The sequence below is a fragment of the Gossypium hirsutum genome, chromosome A06 (genome assembly GCF_007990345.1).
Source record: "Gossypium hirsutum isolate 1008001.06 chromosome A06, Gossypium_hirsutum_v2.1, whole genome shotgun sequence".
In the NCBI taxonomy this organism is placed as follows: domain Eukaryota; kingdom Viridiplantae; phylum Streptophyta; class Magnoliopsida; order Malvales; family Malvaceae; genus Gossypium; species Gossypium hirsutum.
This window is the reverse complement of record NC_053429.1, coordinates 4,702,590-4,725,796: the sequence shown is the minus strand read 5'-3', so window position 1 is coordinate 4,725,796 and position 23,207 is coordinate 4,702,590. Positions and strand designations below refer to the sequence as shown.

At 29.3% G+C, this 23,207-nt stretch overlaps 2 protein-coding genes and 1 long non-coding RNA gene across 5 annotated transcripts; 2 read left to right on the top strand and 1 right to left on the bottom strand.

Moving 5' to 3' along the window:
• The first annotated feature begins 1,693 nt into the window (after nt 1-1,693).
• On the top strand, nt 1,694-2,463 carry LOC121230346 (uncharacterized). The gene is made up of 2 exons (XR_005928280.1): nt 1,694-1,860; nt 2,211-2,463. It is a non-coding gene; the product is annotated as an uncharacterized lncRNA (long non-coding RNA).
• A 9,396-nt stretch (nt 2,464-11,859) lies between these two features.
• On the bottom strand, nt 11,860-12,297 carry LOC121230696 (secreted RxLR effector protein 161-like). The gene has a single exon (XM_041115913.1). The coding sequence runs from the start codon at nt 12,295-12,297 to the stop codon at nt 11,860-11,862; it is 438 nt and encodes a 145-aa protein (XP_040971847.1).
• Nucleotides 12,298-19,373: 7,076 nt separating this feature from the next.
• LOC107901459 (probable protein phosphatase 2C 9) lies at nt 19,374-22,601 on the top strand. 3 transcript variants are annotated; one of them, XM_016827474.2, is made up of 6 exons: nt 19,374-19,927; nt 20,067-20,191; nt 20,604-20,843; nt 20,928-21,204; nt 21,859-22,013; nt 22,100-22,601. In XM_016827474.2, the coding sequence occupies exons 2-6, from the start codon at nt 20,159-20,161 to the stop codon at nt 22,238-22,240; spliced, it is 846 nt and encodes a 281-aa protein (XP_016682963.2). In that variant the 5' UTR covers nt 19,374-19,927; nt 20,067-20,158; the 3' UTR covers nt 22,241-22,601. The 3 variants fall into 3 exon arrangements, with proteins under 3 accessions (XP_016682963.2, XP_016682964.2, XP_040970887.1); XM_016827475.2 differs by lacking the exon at nt 20,067-20,191 and having other exon boundaries at nt 19,483-19,927; XM_041114953.1 differs by lacking the exon at nt 19,374-19,927 and having other exon boundaries at nt 20,037-20,191.
• The last annotated feature ends 606 nt before the right edge of the window (nt 22,602-23,207 follow it).

Sequence of the window (23,207 nt, the reverse complement as noted above, 5' to 3'; positions counted from 1 at the left end):
TAATATTTAATCGCGATCCGATTGAACTATGAGAATTTGAAATTTTGATTTTTTTTAGAAGGACGTCTCGTTTTTAACACGAGCCAATGATATTCACCCAACATAGCGATGAAATTAGTGACTTAGTGTTGAAATCGGTACGTTGCCTCATTTATTAAAGTTAATTAAAAACATAAAAATAATATTATTCGCAACAGGAATTTGTAAATAATGCAAATGATAATACAATTAACGAAAAATATTAAAATACAATATTAGAATAAAAATAAAAATAATATTAATATATACACGAATAATGACAGAAATAATAATAATAATGACATGACAAGTCAAAGTAGAAAATAATAAAATATTATCGATAGTAACAATCATAGATTAATAAAATGATGACATGTTAACAAGGGCTATAATAAATAATAATTAATAATGCTAAATTAATTAATAATAAATAAATAAACACAAAAAGGAAGACATATAATATAATAATATTAAACTAAAGTAATTAAAATAATACTATATGTATAAATAAATATATATATATACATATATAATAGAAACATACACTAATAATAATAATAATATGTATTAAATGGTAAAAGAATAATAGTAACAATGTTTTAAAATGATAATAGTAATAAAAAATAAAAATAATAGTGATAATAATAGTAATAATAATAAATAGTAATAGTAATAAAAGTAAAAATAATAGTAATAATAACGGTAAATACAAATAGTAATAACAATAAGACAAATAATAAATAATCTAAGGTTTGAAATTATTTAAAAAAGATAAAAATAAATGATGAGATATTAATAATAAGAATAATGATATATAAAATAAGTATGCTAAAATATATAAATATTAAATTAGTTAACGTAAAAATAATAATAACATATGAGTAAATACAAATAAATGGAAAATATAATAATAATAGCAATAATACAATAATAATAATACATTAGATAGTAAAAAGGTAATAATAATAATAATAATAATAATAATAATAATGATGATGATGATGATGATAGTAATAATATTGAAATACAAAAAGCATATATAATATGATAAAAATATCAAAATAAAGTAATAAAAAATAATACTATATATAAATATGTATACATATACCTACATATATAATAAAAATAATATACACTAATAATAATAATAATAATAATATTGAAATACAAAAAAACAAATATAATAAAAATAATAAAATAAAGCAATTAAAATAATATTATATATAAATATATATACATATACATATACAATAAAAAAATATACACTAATAATAATAATAATAATAATAATTAATAAAGAAACAAAAATAAACAAGAAATGACTAAAATTGAATTAAAAACAGAGTTTTGGGGGAAATTTAAAAGAAATAAAGGGGAAAAGGACAAAATCAAGCGCGCAAACAAAGAAGAGAGACCAAATCGGGCAATAAACCCTCCCTCCTAAACGCAGCATTTTACACGGGACCAAAATGAAGAAAAAACAAAATTACCGGGCAAAATTAAAAATAACGAAAGTCTTAATCATAAAATTATAGAAAAGCGGAAGTGCTAAATGCGCAAATAGTCCCTTTCTAAAAACACGCGGATCCTAGGCGGGTCGGGTTGGATAGATCCGGTCCAAGTCAAAACGACGTCGTTTTGGACATTTAAGGCCAGTCCCAAAACAATGTTGTTTTGGGGGGCCTATATAAGTCAAAATTTTTTTAAAATAAAACTCATTCTTCATTTGTTTCTTAAAAAAAAATTCAAAAACTCTCTATTCTCTCTCAAGGCCCTCTCCCTCCGACCAAGCTCCGGCTCCGTCCGCCGCCGTCGCAGGCCACCGTGGAAATTCAAAAAAAGGTATATTTTTTTAATTTATTTTTTTGTATATTTTTTATGTATTTTTAAAGAACAATGTAAAAAAAATATCTATGTATCCATGTTAGTAGATAAAAAACGAAAATAAAATAAAAGAAAAAAGAAAAAAACAATACCCTTTTAACTTGATTTATCCTTGAATATGTTTTTGTAGATTTCTGTTTGCTATTTGAGTTTCCCCTTTTTGGTATTCAATGTCTACTATGTTTTCCTTTTGTATTTCCAAAAAATGAACCAACCTTACATCGGATTCTTTGGTGGCTTATATAGCCCATTTTTTTTTTACAAGATTTCTATTCTTTATGCATACTGTCTTTTCTCCTTTTTTGCAGGTGAACGGCGGTGAGGCAGGGGCTAGGTGTGCCACTTGCACTGATGATGGGTTAGGGCAGTTGGCCGAATGCCCTTGAAAAATCTTATTTTTTCTTCTTTTTTGTTTTCTATTTGGGCTAGGGTTAGGTGTTTGTTTGGGCTCATGTAATTGGGTCATTATCCAAGTGGTTACAAGACCTTTTGGCATTCTTCTATTGTATAGTATTATATTTTTAAATTTTTTATTTAAAAAATAAAATAAAATAATTTTCAGTAGGTATCTCACTAAATTTAATACGGTACTTTCGAGTCTTTGGCCCTTGATGGTAGAGATACTACCATTTGGGGTCTTTCCCCAAATGGCCAATTCACCCTCATGAGTGCTTATGGCCTTATGCTTCATAGATTGGATAAGATCAGTCATAATGGTATCCCTTGGGACCTTATTTGGAAAATTAAAATTCCTCCCAAATTTATTTTTGTTTTAGTTGGGAATGTTTTCATGATATTGTTTCTACAACATCCTTTCTTGTTAAGAGAGACATTTTGATTAGTGAGGAGTGCTCCTTTTGCCAAAGTTACTAAGAAACCTTGAGAAATATGTTGTGTAAGTGTCTTCTTGTTGTGGGTAAATGTTGGGATGAGCCGTATCCACCAAGCTTAGGTACGGAAAATACTAGTCTTGACTAAAAAGGCTGGTTGGAACAAAATATTTGCTCTTAAATGTGTTTGATTAATCATAAAACACCTCGGAATATTGTATTTTGTTTTTTTTTTTGGTTGAATAGAAATGACATTATTTTTGGAGATAATGCTGGTAATAAATACATGTGTTGCAAAAGTGAGAGAGTACTTTGCTCTCTCAGCTAAAATAATAAAAAAAAACTCGTGTTTCCATTGTGGTAGCTTCCAATGATTGGGTGGTTCAAATTGAACACAAACGAACCTTTGGTGGGCAATTTGGGAAATGTAAGTGAAGGGAGAATAATTTGAGATCATGAGTGGCAATGGTTCAATTAGGCATATTCTGAGGCTTCTAATGTTGAGGTGGAACAATGAGATCTTCGGGATGTCTTACAACTTGCTAGAACTCTTAATATTGATTTCTTGGAAATTAAGCTTGATTCTACTACTATTATTAATTCTGCCTATGAAGAATTTTCCAATAATCTAGTGTTGTTTACTTTGATTTTGGATTGTAATAGACTCATCAATGGACTTCAACAAAGGATCATGAAGCATGTTTATAGGGAAGGGAACCAATCTGCTGGAATGGAAAGCAGTTATTTGGATAGCGGATGTTTTTCATCTGGGTTTTCATTTTTGTCTCGTTGGTTGTATTAAAATTAAGCTTCTTTCATCATTGCTTGTTAGAGTTGAAAAATGAAATTAAAAAAATAAACATTTGAGAAATATATAATTTTGAACTAACATACGTCTTTCTCACATTTTCTCTCCTCTCATTATTTCAATTTGGAATGATTAGTTTTTATCTATTAGATTGGAAAATGATTATCTCTTCTATTTTCTTTCCTCTCACTTTTCTTCTGTACCAAGTACACTCCAAATTTATTTTCTTTTCACTTTTCCACCCCTCCTTCCATTCTTCAACTTTTCCACCCAACCAAACACAACCAATATCTGAACAATAAAAATACATCTATCAATATGACACTGGCCTTTTTTTTTTAATCTCAGGGACCAAATTGTCAAGATTTAATCAACTTTATTGCATTTTCCTTATATAGATAAAAGATCTAGTAGATACTGTATATTTAATGGATATATGAATGAATCTCCTCAGTTATAACATAAAGATTTTGGGTTAGACAAATTGTCCAGGAAGAGGGGCCGCAAACCTTATGACTTGTTTTCCAACACTAAGTTCATCTTCACGCCAAACATCATGACATGGCATGGGACACAAACATCTCTCGAGGGATTCATCTAATAATGGTAGTGAAAAGCTACCGCAAAAGAAATTAAAGACCTGCCTAACAATAGGGCAGGTGGTATGTTGTTACATATTTTGTAATGGCTCATTTTTAGTAAAATTGGAATAGTAGTTTCGTGAGCACAAATCCGATCTAGAAAGAAAATTTATTTTAATATTGTGGCATAGCCTATATGATGATAAGAATACTGCATGAAAATTTTGATAGGAAAATTTTATTGATTATATAGTTAAATTGATAAAAAGAGAAAAGAAAGAAAAAAATGCATTCTCGGGACTCCGTTCCGATAAATCGGATTCGTAAATATTTATTATAAATATTTACGAAGTTAGTTGTGTGTCTAATTAGGTTTTGATTAGGTGAATTCGACTTAATTAGAAGTAATTAGGAAAAAGGATTAGATTGAAATAAGTGTGAAAGTTTAATTATATATTAAAAAAATAAAAAGGACTAAATAGGTAAATATGCCATTATTATAAAATGAGGTGATTTAATGTTAAAAGGAAAAAAAAAATTAAGATATTTTTGATATAAAATATATATTATATATTATATTAACTTAATATTTAAGCATTAATATATAATATATTATATTATATAATAATATAATATAATATATAAAACATAAAGTAAAGTAAAGTAACAGAATAAAAAGAAGAAACAAAACAGAATAGCAGGGACGAAATAGAGAAAAAGGGAGAAAGAAAAAAAGAAGAAAATTTGGGATTTCAAGGGTTTAAATTCAATTTGGTAAGTCAATTTAATTCATTTTCTTGTAATTATTGAGTTTTTATGATCCTAGAATAAAATATTATTAGGTATATGTTGAAATTTTAAGAGTTAGTAGATTTTTTTATATAGTTTATGTTGAATTTATGGATAAATTAGAGATTGAACTTATGAAAATTTCAAATAAGAATTAAGAAAAAAGATTGAATTGTGAAATAGATTGCAGTAAGGAGTAAATTATAAAAAGTTTGAAATTGGGGTTTATTAGTGAAAATTTGGGAGTTAAACTAAGTTATAAGTAGAATTTAAATAAAAATAAAGTATAGATTGTAATAGAAATGAAAATAATTTTAGTTATGGAATAAATTGAAATGTAAGTTAATGTAAGAAATGATGAATTTATTATATCATACATGTTTATTTTTTTTAATAGTATAGGAAAGTCATTTAATTATTTTTCTCTAACATATAAATGTTATATGTTTTATATGAAATTGAAGAGAAAGAAAAGAAAGGAGAGGACCTAATTGAAGAAAAAAGAAAAGAGAAGGCTAAAGAGTGAAGGAAGACATCGTCTCAATCTTTTTGTTGTAAGTACTACAAGATTTTTTTTTAAAATTAATTTTATTTAGATGCTTATATTGTAGTATAGAATTATTTAGAAATAAAAAAGTAATATATATGTATATATTTAAATTTATAAGTAAATAAATAATAATAATAATAGATTATGGAATTATGAAATTTGAAAAGAAAATTATAATTGGAGAATATAAGAAGTTATATTGTTTGAACATTAAGTAATAACGTTGTGACAAAAGTATATGTGTGAAAAAGATGTGATATTTGTGAATTGTGTAATATGCACTAAATTGTAATGATGAAGAAATGAGAAATCTTTTTCGAGATATTTATGTAAAGTATTAAATGTATGAAATTCAGTTTTAATGCCCAAGTAGATGAGTTTAGAACTACTAGGATATTAGTGGCACGCCATTAAGGAACTCTAGCACGCTCTCTGATTATTAGTACATTAGTGCTCTCTGTTCTATTATTAGCACATCTGTGCTCTCTGTATAGCACTTTAGTGCTCTCTGTTCGTTTGTGCATAATAATGCACTTCTGTATTTGTTCCGTATATCCAGTGTGTTCTATAAAGTCTACTTTGGGCTAAAGCTATAAGTTGTGAACCAAAGAGAATTATCAATGTACTAAGGTAAGTTTTATAACTTATATAATAATAAATTAAATTTTGTTAATATAAGATACAACTAAAGAAACTTATATGCATATAAATATATATTGATCAAATGGGATTATAATATTTTAATAGGATTTATTTGCCTATTTATTATTGTAGTGCTTACTAAGTCTTCACCGGCTTAACGCGTTTAATTTTAACGCGTAGGTACAGTTAGACTCAAAGAGTAGAGTCGGCTAGAAGATCTCTCATCTCATCACATCCTCAAGAGCTTCATAAGTAGGTGCCATATTTTGAATTAAAAGTGGCATGTACATAGGTGTTATTTTAATCACATTAGAATGTTACAAGACTTTTGTTATAAAAAAAATGGTATTTTGTATTTTAATGTTTATACTAATAAAATGGTATAAAAGTTTATATAGTATATATATATATGGTATTAGTTGTTTTTGGTTTAAACTTGCAGGGGATTTTATACAAAATAAGCAGAAATGCTGCCGAATTTTAAAAAAAAAATTTGTTCCACTCCTAATACGTATTTTGGGCCTCAAGGGTCTATTATAAAGACTTAAAAGTTAAACTATGCTATGAATATTATTTATTTACGAATTATTTCTAAGTTGTCCAATATGTCTGATAATGCTCCGTAACCCTGATCCGACGACGGTTTAGGGTTAAGGGGTGTTACATATTTCTACAATTTACCCAAATATGTTTAAACTAGCCAATTAAGCCATACATATTTCTAACAAAAACTTGTTTAAATACATGTCTTAATATTAAAATCACGAGTAATAAATATAGGCTTTGTATAATTTACAATTTAAACCCTAAATCGAAGTATCAACTTAACAATATAATTATTTCATCATAGTTATACACATATCTGTCATCCAAAGACTTTCGCAATAGTACCATAAAACCCATATGGTTTCTGCCCGCCTTGCTTCGTTAATCATAATTCTTCCACCGTGAGCACTATTTCACTAGGTTCTAGAAAACATGTACTTTAAAATTAAGTTACTCCGACAAGATAATCATCACTTGTCACTCACATACCTTATAACTTAAATGATGTCACATTACTCACATAACAAGAATCTTAAAAGAAATCAACTAACCTATCAAAAAGAGATACTTGTTTTTTGAGATCAACGCATTTAAATACCTCTCACCCCAAGGATTTAACATTTTCACTCTGCAATTCTCTCCTTCAATCCTTCAACCACCAAAAATAGTATCCGAACAAGGCGAACCGTTTTCAATCTTCACCACCTCTCGACATCAACAATCATTAGACCAATAGTTAGTTTACAGACCCTTTGACTTTTTTAAAAGAAATAATAATGGATGTTTCATGTGTCATAATACTAAGAAGCAAACTATCACAAGAATCTTGGAAATCGTACCTCTTTTTATCTCGTAGGGCATATGTAAACCATAAAACCCTAGATAGCTAGGGTTCATAATTTCATAAGCCATCGAACAATTTTATTATGGGGTTCCTTTTCTTTCGCATAAAAGCATCAAACGGTACTACAATTCATTTAATCAAATGAATAAAAAAAAAATTCTAAGCATTGGATTCGGTTCCATGGCACAGTTTAAGTCAACACCACTTTTAAAACCAAAGTGAGATAACTATCAGTTGAAATTAGATTCAAAAGATGTTTGATATAAGTTGTTCATGAATATGCCTTTTGGTTATATCTATAGGGATGAAGCAGCTATGCACCATTGAAACATATCCAAACCCATTATTAAATTATCATTTTTGAAAGGGAATCATAATTTTGGGATAATCTAATAAATTTACAATATGATGTGTTCCACTAACAAATATTTCATTCCCTCACCATATAATTTTGATTTTTTTTGACAACATAATTTCAAATTTAACATCGATGAGTTGTAGGTAAAAGTATCATTGAGGTCATTGTATTAGGAGTCGAATTGTAATTTGATTTCTCTACTAAAAAACGGATAAATTAGTCCATGTACGTTAAGTCAAAGAGCAAATTAGTCATTTCTGTTAAAAATTAGCGTGGCTAACAGAATAATTAGATAGTGACATATGGCATGCCAAGTGTATCTCATGATGACATTCATGGAATAATTTTGAACAGTAAAAATGGATGAATTTTTTAATAGAATGACCAGCTCGCTCTTTGATCTAATGTATAAGAATCAATTTGTCCATTTTTTGAGTAAAGAGACTAAAATATAATTCAACTCCAAATACAAAGACTTCCCTAATACTTTCACTATAAAGTATAAGGCTTTACGAAGCATTAAATAATAATAAAAAGAATAGTACTAAGATTTTCTATTGTTTGAAATTGACAATCGGTAATTTGTTCCATCTGATTTAATTTAACACTATTATATAAATTCTTTTTTTTTCCATGTTTAATTATTCTCTTTTTCATTTCTATATCTCTCTTTTCCACTCCTTTTTAAAAAGGAAAACAAATTAAAGTCTTATTTTCCCCCACAATTCTCCTTTTATGACGCCTCATTTTAGTTTAAACTATGCTGTTAGTCCCTTTGCTTTGACAAAATATGAGATTGAGTCCTTATATTTAAAAGGTTAGAAATTAAGTCCTCCAATTATTTTGATTTAAAAAGTCGCAATTCAATTATTAAAATCGTAAATATTTTCTGCCAAATTGATATGATTAAGTTGACTTCATGCGACGTGTCATTTGATTGACAAAAAATAAACATATTATATTGAAAATTTTTAATAGAAACTACCAAGATGGTAATACTTGGACTAAGATTCTAAATTAAAAAAGTAGATTGGGACTAAATATTAAATTATATAAAAGTCAAGGACTAATAACATATTTTAACCTCTCATTTTATTATTTAATTTAAAAGCTTGAAACCTGCCAATTTTCAAGCAAAACATACCAAATCATATCAATAATTATTATTTAATTTATATTTTTTTTCTAACTTTTAATAAATTTTACGATATTTTTAACAACCCTTCATTCGTGGATAAATAAATATTATTGCTTTAAACGTAAGCTCTTCATATTGGAACAAAATAGTCAAACAAATATAAAAATGAAAAAAAATGTGTATAAGTAGACATAATTACGTTGACAATTGAGAGGTGAAATAAGTGACTTCTGGTCTTACAACAATCACATAAATATGTTGTTGAGCTCCATAAATGCAGCTGGAACAGTCATGAATTTTGGACCAATTCCCTGTTTTGTCTATTTATATAAAATTGGTTGGTATTTAGGACCAATTCCCCTGCCCTGTTTTCAGTTCAAAAATAACATGTAATGTTATGCAGCAGTTGAAAAGTATTTGTCAATGTTAGGGGCTGAGCTTTCTGTTCCTTAATTTCTCCAAAATGCTTGTGGATTGATAATGTTAGTTTATTATGCAATGGGAAAAGAACCTAGTAAATAGATAATGGACAAATTAGTCAACTATACCTCACCAATCCAATAATAACAACAAACAAATGGAACCCATTTTATGATCCCCAATCAATCTCAACCCTAAAATGGATATTGTATAATTTTATTACTGTCAATGGTGAAAATTAGATTTTGGGGATTCAACTTAAAACTCTTATATGTTACAGTTTGATGTTTTTGTCGCTAAGTCAAGAAATTGTTGGCAATACGAGAAATTTTAAACTTTTAGAATGTGTTTGAATGAAAAATTCTAAAATTTTAAAGATTTTAAAAATGCTAAAACTCTAAAATTAATCATTAATTTGGATAAATATAATTGTTGTAGGAAATTTTATATTATTAGAACTTTACAAGTTATTATAAAAGAGTAATGATATTGAAAATAAATAATATAAAAAAATTTAATTAGATTTGTAAAATTTTATAAATATTTTTAATAAAATAAAATTTAAAAATATATATCAAATTTTAATAAAAAAGAGTTTTGAAGTTTATTATTTTGTAATAGTGCCATATGTATTAAATAAAATAAAAATATGAGAAATTTTGAAAAAAAAACGTCACTTTAAGTGGAATTTGAAAAAAGAAAACAAGCTTTACAAAATTTGAAATTCTTCATTATTTTTACCCAAACAAATAAATTTATATTTAAAATTTTGAAAATATCATGGATGAAATTCTTTCTCCAAATCTCTCATCCAAACACACTTAGAGTTCTTTAAAATACTAACAATTGTAATTGCATTATTTGGATAAATATTTTTAGAAGGAAATTTTTAATACTAGGTGCGTTTTCTTCATAAAAAATTATTTACAAAAAATATTTTTCACTTTTTTCATATGTTTATCTCTCAAAAAAAAAAACTTTGCCAACAATATATGACTTACTAGTTAATAGAAAGTAAACTCTTCTTTTTTTTTAAATTTTTCTTCTCTTTTTGAAAAACACAAGACAATTTTCACAAAATAGCCCATTATAAGTAAGAAAAATTAAAATTTAACTTAAATCAAGTCGAATATTATTATATCAATGATAAATTTTTAATTTATTTTTTAGAAAATAAAAATATTGATATTTATTCATATTTGATAGGGTTGTAGTTTGTTCTCTTTATAATTTAGTCCTTTGCAATTTTTAGGTCATTAATTAGTATCATCACATTCTTGAATGGTTGTCGTACTATAGCCTCGAGTGAGTAGTTGGTTAGACTTTTTATTTGCATGTTTGTAGCTAGAATTCACTTAATCACCAACTTATTTGGGTTCGATCCTCAAAGCACTCTTATACCCCGTTATAAAATTTATATTACAACTGACTTGTCACACTTGCAAATATTGTACATAATTGTTTGGATTTAAATATAGTTTTAGTGTTGATTCTCGCTCAATCACGGTGCTCACACTTGTAGATATCTTGTGTATAATTTGGGGACCATAACCCTAATATTTATAACCTTAGCATATTAGTTCTAATCAAATTCTAATTAGCCCATCATTAATTAGAATTTGATTAGAAGAGTATCTACACATATTTGACCCATACTTTATTTAATAATTAAAAGCCCAAAAAAATCCTAACCAAATTAGATTACTTTTAATGTGGGCTAACCTATCATGATAGTAAATAATAACATGTAATTATCTTTATTATATATGTTATGTCCAAAGTTTCCAACAATCTCCCACTTGGACCACATATATATACTAATTACTTTATAATTACATGTCATTATATAACCTTATGAGCTCAAAATTTTACTATCATATCCAAAAGTCATTCCGAACAATCTCGTCCATTAATTATGTTAACATAGAACCAACGCGACTTTCGTTACAAAAATCATAACTAAATCCATTCATGATCACATATATTAACACAACCAAATGACATAGAACAAGTATGGATGTGTAGCATGGAAATTACATGCAATATGATCTAAACATGTCTATTTCCAACTGGTCCTCTTTAAACTTAAGTGAGGTCAATTTCAAAATAATAAAAAGAGTGAATAAACTAAATACTTCATTTCTGATCAGAAAATAACCAAATACATAAATGTTTGAAATATAAACTCCCACTAAATCATGATATCCTCAGACAATGTAACACCCATGTGAGCAGTGTGCTCATGAAAGACCTTGGGTGGTAAACCTTTTGTGAGCGGATCCGCTATCATGGAGTTTGTCCTAATATGCTCTATGGATATTTGACCATTTTGCACTCTTTCTTTTACAACTAGGAACTTTATATCAATATACTTTGACTTAGATGAACTCCTGTTGTTATTGGAATACAGCACTGCTGACTTATTGTCACAAAATAATTTGAGTGGTCTTTTTACATTCTCCAAAATACGCAGCCCTGTGACAAAGTTCCGCAACCATATTCTATAGTTGATGCCTCATAGCATGCTACAAACTCTGATGCCATAGTAGACGAAGCTACAAGTGTCTGTTTGACACTTTTCCAAGATATAGCTCCTCCAGCTAATAGGTAAATATAGCCTGATGTAGATTTCCTACTATCTTGGCATCCAGCAAAATTAGAATCAGAATACCCTACGACCTCCAAAAGATCTGATCTCTTATAAGTAAGCATGTAATCTTTTGTTCTCTGAAGATATCTCATAACCCTTTTGGCTGCTATGCAATGGTCTATACTAGGGTTGCTTAAATATCTGCCTAACATCCCAACATTGTACGCAATATCTGGACGCGTACATACTTGAACATACATTAAACTCCCAACAGCTGATGCATAGGGAATCTTTTGCATTTCCTAAATTTCAAGATTACTTTTAGGGCATTGAGTAAGACTAAATTTGTCTCCTTTAGCGACAGGGGTGTCACCTGGTCTACAACTCTGCATGCCAAACCTTTTGAGTATTTTATCGATATAGCTCTTTTGTGATAATCCAAGAATACCTCGAGATCAATCTCGATGTATCTGAATTCGTAAAACAAAAGAGGCATCCCCAAATGTGAAAGTGCTTTAAACTAGGCTTTTTACCTGTCCAAAGCTCATAAGGTGTTTTTACAACTGCTTTATTGGGTACTCTGTTCAGAATGTAAGCTTCTGTCTTTAATGCTTCTCCCCAGAGGGACTCAGGTAAGGTAGAATGAGCAATCAAGCTCCTTACCGTATCTTTAAGAGTTCTATTTCATCTTTCAGCTACACCATTCATACTAGGTGATCCTGGCATGGTGTACTGTGGGAAAATACCGCATTCCTCTAGGAATTTTGCAAATGGTCCTGGACATTGTTCACCTGAGCCGTCATATCTACCGTAGTACTCACCACCAAGATCAGATCTGACGTTTTTAATCCTTTTGTTGAGTTGATTCTCAACTTCAGCTTTATAAGTTTTGAACACGTCCAAAGACTGAGATTTCTCATGAATGAGATATAGCTACCCATAACGTGAGTAATCGTCTATAAATGTTATGAAATATTGTTGACCATTCCAGGATGCCATAGGGAATGGCCCACAGATATCTGTATGAATTAATTCTAAGACATCTGAAGATCTATTTGCACCCAATCTCTTGGTTTTGGTCTGTTTTCCCTTAATGCAATCGACACATACATCAAAGTCTGTGAAGTCAAGGGACTCTAAAATACCATCAAACACAGGGCGTTCAACTCTAACTTTTGAGATATGACCCAAGTGTCTATGCCATAATGATGCTGAATTTTTCTTATTTAATTTCCGTTTAATACCACGTGATTCCACATGCAAGGTTTCATTATAGGATGCAATTGTTTCTAGCAAATAAAGGTTGTCATAGGTATTTAAATAACCAGTTCCAATAATATTTGAATTTAAAGACAAATTAAATTGATTGTTTCCGAATGAACAATAATATCCAAATTTGTCCAACGAAGAAACATAAACTAAATTCCGTCTAAATGACAGTACAACAAAAGTGTCTTTTAAATCCAAATAAAAACCAGTTCCTAATAACAACCTAAAATGCCCAATTGCTTCCACTTCTGCAGATTTTTTATTACCCACAAAGATGTGTCTTTCACCATCACTTGGCTTTCGGTAACTCAGGCAACCCTGCATAGAAACACTTATGTGAGTAGTAGCACCAGAATCTATCCACCAAATGTTTCTAGGTACTGAAGCTAAATTAATCTCAGAACAGACCAAATTAAGAATTATACCTTTCTTTACACGCCAATCATGATATTTGGTACAATCTTTCTTTACGTGTGCAGACTTATTACAAAAGAAACAACTCTCTGTAGCTTGTTGTTGTTTCTTTTGAGCTAGACCCTTAGCAGCTTCATTTTGATATTTTCTTTTCTTGCCCTTCTCCTTAGATGCATTGGCTAAATGAGCACTTTCATTCTTATCACGCTTCAACCTTTCTTCCTATTGCACACAATGAGAAATGAGCTCATTTAGGGTCCATTTCTCCTTTTGACAATTATAACTAATTTTAAATTGATTAAACTGTGTAGGAAGCGATACCAAAACTATAAGAACAAGCAATTCCTTAGAAAGCTCGATCTTAAGTGCCTTAAGTCTTGAAGCAGTATGGAACATCTCCATAATGTACTCCCTTACGTTTCTTTGACTCTTATACTTCATATACATCAAAGAAGTCAGAAGTGATGTCATCTCAACCTTATCGTTTTTAGCAAAACGTTTCTCAATTTCATCAAGGAAACCCTTGGCCTGAGTAATCTCTTCAGATTCTGTGCCCCTAAAGGCTTCTGGAATGCTGTGTTTCATGATCATTAGACTCATGTAATTTGAACGATCCCACCTGTCAAAGTCCCTCTTAACATCAGGGGTGCTTTTCGCAGTGAGAGGTGCAGGTTGTTTTTCTCTTAGTGCAAGGTCTATGTCCATACAACGAAGCACTCTAAGTAAGTGCCTTTTCCATTCCTTAAAATTAGTCCCATTAAGCATGGGTATAGAATTTATATTAGCAGATATTGTGGCAGCAGAAGATGATTTAGCTGAATAGAAAACAAAAACAAGCTTAAATCAATATTCAAAAGTAAACAATAAATTCGAGATAATGGCTAATCCCATCTCAAGATACCAAACACTACATTAATATCAAGTCTTTGGACAGTAATATTAACAGTAAGTGGTACTCTTGTTGTAGTAATCAAACATTGACAATAAACTATGTCAAACAATGAATTAATCTTTGGACTAACTTATTGCTAAAATAAAATACCTTATAATTGTCACATATTTATCACCACAGATGTCATTGTAATTCTGCCAAATATCAACTTACCTTTGGGTCAATTAATAAACTCATTAATCACAAAAAACATGTAATCATCTTAATATTTCAAATAAACTAATCTACACAAAAGATGTCACTTTGGCGGCATTTTGTTCCAACTAATTTATTTAATTAATTAAAAGCCAAAATCTAAATTTATTTATTCCAAAATATTTACCTTAATTTCATCTTTCAATCAAATTAAAAGATAATCATATAATTTTCCAAGACTATCATGCATTAAATCAATCAAAGCATGTATATATTATATATGTGTATATAATCGAAAAAATCAAAACGCAATTCATACTTCTATACTGTCAACTTTTTTTTTAATTATTATTTAAACGAGGCAAGAATGCTTTTGTCTTTCCTTGGCAATATTTTACATGCCATACGTTGAATTAAGAAGTTGGTAATAAGAAAAGTAAAGATTAAAACATGTGTTACACCATTATTAAAAGAACTCGTATGCAAAAAATAGACCAAATAACCGATCGAACAGAAATATGGACATGATTGAATTTAGCAGAATATGACAAATAAAAGCATCTTTAGTCCAATCATACAACAATGAAAGAATTTTAACCATCTTTAATTTTTCAAGATAACACAAAAATTCCAAACCCTAAAAAAAATTTAATATAAATCCAGAATAATAGAGAATCAATTTATTCTTAATGATTCAACATGACGAGGCTCGGATGCCACTTATTAGATTTGTAAAATAAATATGAAATAAAACTTAATAAACCAGGATCTATCATGTCAAATCATCAAGAATAAATTAAGAACAAATCATGAACAAAACTAGATGCGAAAACGTACCTGAATCCATGAATTTCTTGAAGTTTTACCTGATCTTGGGGATTTCATCTTCCAAATTAGCACATAAGAAATTCAGAGAATATCTGCTCTCTCTTTTCTAATGATGGGATATTAGAAAAGATATCTTATGTATAATTTGGGGACCATTTATAACCTTAGCATATTAGTTCTAATCAAATTCTAATTAGTCTATTAATTAGAATTTGATTAGAAGAGTATCGCCACATATTTGACCCATACTTTATTTAATAATTAAAAGCCCAATAAATTCTAACCAAATTAGATCACTTTTAATTTGGGCTAACCTATCATGATAGTAAATAAAAACATGTAATTATCCTTATTATATATGTGATGTCTAAATTTTCCAACAGGAAGAACTTGTTTTGAATCATGGTTCTTCTTTGAAAAAATACAATTATTCTGAATAGAAGTTGTTCAAAACAATTGTTCCAAATATTGCTATTCTTAAAACGCAATTATTTTAAACAATATTTGTTCTGAACCTTAGTTGTTTCGAACAAGAGTTGCTCCTAATTGAAAGCTACACTGGATGGCAACTATTCTAAATTAAAGCCTTGTTCTGAGAATAGTTGTTTTAGATATAGATATTTTTTAATAATGATTGTTTTAAACAACAACTGTTCTAAACAAAAATTACTTTTACAAAAGAGAAAAATCAAGTGAAGCAACACTACAACTCATTCTAGGTTAACTTTTTTATTGTCCTCAAAATTGCAATTTCCTAAAACATAATTTTATTTATCTCAAGAAGAGATACAATATTAATAACCAAAACTAAATATCTACTCCTACTATTGAAGGAAGAACAAAAGACCTTTTTTTCCTAATTGTTCAATTTTTTATAGTTTTTACTGTAGACTTTTAGGACATTTTAACCCCCCCAAATACAAACCTAGATTATCTATATGTTGGGATAAACATTAAAATTATATATTAACTTTGATTAAATGTACAATATTATACGTGAACTTTGATTTTGTGCAATTTTATACATAAAATTTTGATTTGATTCAATTTTCACAAATCATTGAAAACATCATCGAATTAGCATTATTTTTTACGTTGATATATTGCATACACAAATAAATATAACTATTTATTTTCATTTCTTTAATTATGTACAATTGAATTAAAATTAAAGTTTCAACTTTCAAGTATATATATAAATTGCAATTTAAGTTTCATAAATATAATTGTACCAAATCAAAATTTATGTATCAAATTACACATTACAACAAAGTTAATGTATAAATTTGATATTTATCTTTTTTTAAAAGAATTTTTTTCCTATTTCACATCAAAATTTTAATTGTAGTAACAAATTTGATTAAGTTTAAAATTCATTATATTTGTTATTATTGTTTGAAAACAATGTATCTACTTTATCATCAGTCAGTGTTGAATGTAATAGCAATGTGTATTACATTCTCAAATAACAATATAAACTTAAATTTTGTAAATAACATTATTAAAAGAAACACTCGTAATATTTGAATATAAATTATAAAACGATAAGAAAAATACTAAAAAAAAAATTCATCAATTGCACCCAATAAATGGGGGTAGAATGCAATAAGATTCCTTTCCGGGTGGCATTTCTTTTCACAGCATTTGAGTTAAAAAAGCATGCTAGCTTTAAAGTATGGGTTGGTTTGATTTCAATAGGAAAAGAAAAAAATAAGTAACCCCTTTGGTCGACTTTATCACATGTGACACAACCTTAAGAGTCATATAAACAATGGCCACTTGGGCAGGGCGTGTGGAAGGCGGAGGAAAGGACAGTTTGTAACTTTTAACCCAACCAATGCTTCCATTGGCATTTGGCATTACCAAATATCCTTCCTCTCACCTTCCTCCTTCCACTTTTAATGTCTAACCAACTATAACACGACATTAATATATTGTAAATAATACACTAACAACATGTCTCAAATCTTTATTCCCATTTACCCAAATTCCTTAATCTTTGTCTTGTAAAAACAAACATTTCAAACAAAGAATTATTACTTTTAAAACAGGTTGATTTGCATCATTGAATTCGCCATCAATTATGTACATCATCCATTTTTTACTATTAAACGTTAAAATGAGGTAAACATGGTACATCACATGTAATTATCTGTTTATTCTGTCAATTATAATAGTAAAAATAGTAAAAATAGATGAAATTTTTTATCTAACATACAATGATAAATTTACTCTTTTTTTTAGTAAAATAGGCAAAATACAGTTTAACTCCTAGTGCAGGGGCTTCTATGATACTTTTACTAACTTTGGAATTAATTAGGAGATATCCTTACTGTTTTTAGAATGGACCAAATCAGTTAATCTATCTAAAATAAGAAGTTGAACCAATTGAATAGATGATTTAAACCTGAACAATTAATTTTAATTATAAAAATCGTAAAGTTATGATATTGTATTAGGAGTATATAACAAAATTAATAAAGAGTTTAATAATAGTGAAAATGTTGATAATATTAATTTAAGATGAGGAGGTATATGTAAATATATGGAATAGCTTTTTATAAAGCATTTACGCGTAAGATTTTAGTTCTCCTTTATACATCACTTCAAGTGGGACATCGCAATTTGACTTTCTTTCTTTCTTTTGCTATATAAATAGAGTTTTTAATACTACAATAAATAATTTATTTTTTGTATAATCTTACTGTGTAAATATTCAGTCAACAAATGGATAATAACCTCACTTGTTTCTTATTTTTAATTATATTTGAAAAAATTTGTTACACTTGTAAGGTTTAATTCAGCATCTTATCCTTATGCTCTTTGAATTTTTGAAATTTAATCCTTCTACTAAAAATTTAAAATTCATTTGATAATACTTTAAAGGGTAAACTACAAAAATAGTCACTTTTATTTTCCTTAGATTACATTTTAGTCACGTATGTTTGAAATGTTACTTTTTATTCACTTATGTTATTGTTTTGTTACGAAGTGGTCACTTTGTCATTAAGCTCCATTACTTCCCTAACGACAATCCTACGTGGCAGTCTAAATTAATTTTAAATGCCAACTTTGATTTTCAATTGGGACAAGAATAGGTTTTTAATTAATTAAAAATTTTAAATTAATTACACCATGAATTAGAAAAGAAAAATCGTTCGTCTCCTTTTTCCTTTAATTTTGTTTTCCATTTTGACTGAAAAACTATTCTCATCCCAGTTGGACATCCAAGTTGGCATTTAAAACCCATTTAGGCTGCCACATAGGATTTCCATTATGGAGGTAACGGAGCTTAACGGAAAAATGACTATTTCATAACAAAACGATAATATAAGTGACTAAAACATAACATTTCTATCATAAGTGACTAAAATATAATCTGAGGCAAACAAAAAGTGGCTATTTTGTAGTTTACCCTACTTTAAATGGGATTCTATTAAGTTTCCATGTGTTGCAATTTAATATTGATTCAAAAATTTAATTCTAATTGGATACATAGAAGGACTAAAATTTAAAATTCTGAAAAGTACAGGGAGTAAGTTCAGAGGTAGACCATTTGACAGGCTAATAATCTGCAAAGGGTATACACTTATCCCCTGTTTGGTACTGGTAAAAAAGAAACGCGGAAGAAAGAGAAAAGATGGGGCAGAGACAAATGAAGTGCCAAACAAGGAAAAGTGGAAAACCAGACTAAAACAGCAAAGTCAAACACAAAGAAGTCTGGTTTTATTGGCAGCCTTCTTTTTAGTGCTAACAATTCCTTTTCATAAAAATTATTATTACATCCATAATCCTAAAACATATTCGAATTTTAAAAATATTATTACAATAGAAATATCAATTAAATTAAAATTTCAGCCAAATTAAAACAATTTCTTAAAAAATTTCTTTACTTTAATATCTCAGAAAACTATTTGGTGTCATTGAAGAAGAAAGAAGAAGAAGAAGACTCCTTAAACTATACATATAATCATATATCCAAAAGCTTGATTCCATCTTGCCAAGCTTTTTTCATTTATAATATAAAAAAGGTAGTATTATTTTTACCCTTTCACAAAAAAAGCTTCGAAAATGTTCCCCTCTTGAGTCCACCCACCCTCTCTCTCTCTTGCTTTTTTTTTTCCCTTCCTTTTTTTGTTTATTCAATTGCTTGTGCAAACTAATAAAAGCTCCTTATAACAAGAAGAAGAGGAAGAAGAAGAGCTACAAACAAGTGGAAGAAGAAAAGAAGGAAAAAAAAAAACAGAGCTTTTTTAGATGATACAAGCAGCTTCACCTAGAAGCAGAAGAAGCAAGGCCATATTTTGGCCTTTGAATTAATCTTTTTCACGGTGATTCTTTAATACCCAGAGTTTGTTTTTTGCTTCTGTTTTTTTTTTGTGGCTTTCAGGGTTTTAGAGTTTAGGGTTGTGGTTTAAATGGGTTTTTCTTTAATGATAGATATATTTTTTGGGGTTTTTGATGCTTCAGAGTTTGAGTTTGGAAAAAGAGGTGACCGAGAATTTGATGCTGAAGAGAAATTAGTGAAGCCTAATTAGAGATTTTGTAGAATTTTATTTTCTATGGATCGACTGTGCTGCTTTAGTTCATCTCAGGTAAACCATATTTCTGTTTCTAAGAGTTTTCATGATGATCCCATGTTTTTTTTTTTTGGTAAATAAAACTTAAATTAATTGTGACCAAGATTTTAGTTGTTTATGGATTTTGGTTGTGTGGTTAGTTTTTAGGTTTCCTTGCTTGATTTCAATAGGTTTCTTGTGTGTGCTAATTAGGAGTGTATGAATTTGTGTTGATACCAAGTTTCTACTATAATTAGAATTGAATATCTCTTCTGCTTATTATGAAGATTTGGTTATTCATGTTAGATTTGAGTCATCAATATGTTTTTTCTCTGTAAGATAATATTGCTGAAGGTTTTGAAAACTGGATTAGTATGAGGTTGCTTTTATGCAATGTGACCATGTGTGGTTCACAATGAGATTTATTGTTCTCATATTGTCATTTTAGCTTGGAGAAGGGCGTTCGTATTCGAGTTCTGGTAAGGGGAAAAGCCATGAGGGTATGATAAAGTTTGGTTTCAGCCTAGTAAAAGGGAAAGCTAATCATCCTATGGAGGATTATCATGTGGCTAAGTTCATGCAGATTCAACAGCACGAGTTAGGGCTTTTTGCTATCTACGATGGTCATTTGGGAGATACTATACCATCCTATCTACAGAAGCATTTATTTGCCAATATCCTAAAGGAGGTCGGATGTGCCACATCGTTTTCAAATAGTTTGCTTTTATTATTTTTAAGACATCACATGCTTACATTTTCTCACTTATTATAGGAAGAGTTTTGGGTTGACCCCTCTAGAGCCATCTCCAAAGCTTATGAGAAAACAGATCAGGCAATTCTTTCACAAAGCTCAGACTTGGGTCGTGGTGGATCCACTGCTGTAACTGCAATATTGATAAATGGAATAAAACTATGGGTGGCAAACGTAGGAGATTCACGTGCTGTTCTTTCTAGTGGGGGTCAGGCAATACAGATGACAACAGATCATGAACCCAACATTGAACGAGGCAGCATTGAGAATAGAGGTGGATTCGTCTCAAATATGCCAGGTCTTCTACTGCTTCCAATTTTTAGAAGTTAATTCTTTGAGCTCGTTCACATCTACTCATATATGTTACTAACTCAATGAATGTTTTTGGTCATATCTGCTGAGTGTTTTTAAGTGGTCTTGCAGCTTCTAATACTTGATACTTGTATTTAGCTCTTAGCCTCTTTGCAATCATAGGAAGAGATAATCTCTGTCAGCTTTTCTAACCTTGTAGTAAACCATAAAGTGTTTTGTCTTTCCTTTTTCACATATCAATCACTGGTGAAGTTCTGCACTCTGTTTTATGTTTCTGTTTCTTGTTGCGTCTTTATGTTGGTTATGAAGTAAAAATGCATCAGTCATGTTAAAGCCACTACAAATTTGAAATGCCCTGTTCCATTGCATTCAGAATCTAGGTATTGCCAACCAAAAAGGAAACTGCCAATCGCCATTATGTTGTATATGGTTTATCATTTTGATTCTTGTTTGTTGACCCTGTATGGTAAAGAAATCGATGCCTGAAAACTTCAGGTTTCTACTATTGAGTGGTACTAAGGTCTTGGTTCTAATTTGGTTGATTTATATGCATCATATTCCTTGCGTAAAGTACAACCCTGCATTTCTAATTTGCTAATATGATGAGATTGTTAAATTTTCTATTTGTGCATACTATCAGGAGATGTTCCTAGAGTTAATGGACAGCTGGCAGTTTCACGTGCTTTCGGTGACAAGAGCCTTAAATCACATCTACGATCAGATCCCGACATTCAATGGACCAACATAAATAACAATACAGATATTTTAATTCTTGCAAGTGATGGTCTTTGGAAGGTAAAACATTTTAGTTTGATGTCTCCTTATTGAGCTGGAAATAGTTTTATAGGATTTATTTTTCCTTTTGCATATGCTTAATCCAGGTGATGAGTAATCAAGAGGCTGTTGATATTGCAAAAAAGTTTAAAGACCCCCAGAAGGCTTCGAAACAACTAATTGCGGAAGCGGTTAAAAGAGACAGTAAAGATGACATATCTTGTGTTGTCGTTAGATTTAGAGGATAGAACTGTTTAGATGAGATTTGCAGTATATACCTGAAATAAGAGTTTGTTTACACAGGGTCAATTTGTGAATCAAACCAACATGAAAATACATACGAAGCAATGGGGATTAAGGGTTGCACTTCACAAAAAGAACAAAATATAGGATTATCACCCCATGTAAATTCGTTTTTATCAATTAGGTTCAGATGTTTGATATTGTTTGATTTCTTTATGAAGGTGATTAGGAATTGAATGTATATTGTTATGTGGTGTATAGATGAAGTTGGCTTTGATCGTGACCAGCGGAATTTCCATACTGTGGTTCAATGTAGTTACCATGAAACACCCCGATTGGGAAATCGATCTCGAGATATTTTGTCAAGTTTGGCTCTTAGTATTTACCTGAATTAAGATCTTTTTATCTGCAATGTTGGTTCCTTTGCTTCAATTCTACCTTCACTCAGTTATTCAAGGCATTCATTATTGAATTCAATGGTTATTATCTTCACTAGGGGTAAGGATAATTATAGGAAGGAATTGAACATAACTACATTTATTGGTAGACCCATTGAATTTGCAAAAAAAAATTGCCTTCATTTCCATGATAGGAGGGCTAAAACTCATGAAGCAACGGTAATAAAAATAATAATAGTCATAATTGGAGTGGCAAAGTTATTGAACAAATCAAATTTTGTGTCAACAATTCTCTTTACCAAAATATAGTAATTAAAAAAAAAAAGTTGTTTACTACTCTCTTGGTCAAATTTTCAGATTTCATAAACATGTTCTTAGAGTGTAACGTATGTCCTAAACAAGATTAGATGGCTTAGATGTAGGGGTTTGGGGGTTGGTTGGTTAACCTTGAGCTGGTACCAATAGGGCCAAGATTTGGTAATGTAGGGGAAATGTCTATACCACTTATCCCTTAGCTAATCTTATATGTAGTTTGCCAATTTTATTTCATTTTTAATGATTAATATATTTTACG

Bases quoted from the DNA above. Each gene is read 5' to 3' on its own strand.
- LOC121230696 (XM_041115913.1), bottom strand. From the start codon at position 12,297: ATGCAAAAGATTCCCTATGCATCAGCTGTTGGGAGTTTAATGTATGTT.
- LOC107901459 (XM_016827474.2), top strand. From the start codon at position 20,159: ATGGATCGACTGTGCTGCTTTAGTTCATCTCAG. The intron at 21,205-21,858 runs GTCTTCTACTGC...GCATACTATCAG, and splicing joins ATTCGTCTCAAATATGCCAG to GAGATGTTCCTAGAGTTAAT. The intron at 22,014-22,099 runs GTAAAACATTTT...TGCTTAATCCAG, and splicing joins CAAGTGATGGTCTTTGGAAG to GTGATGAGTAATCAAGAGGC.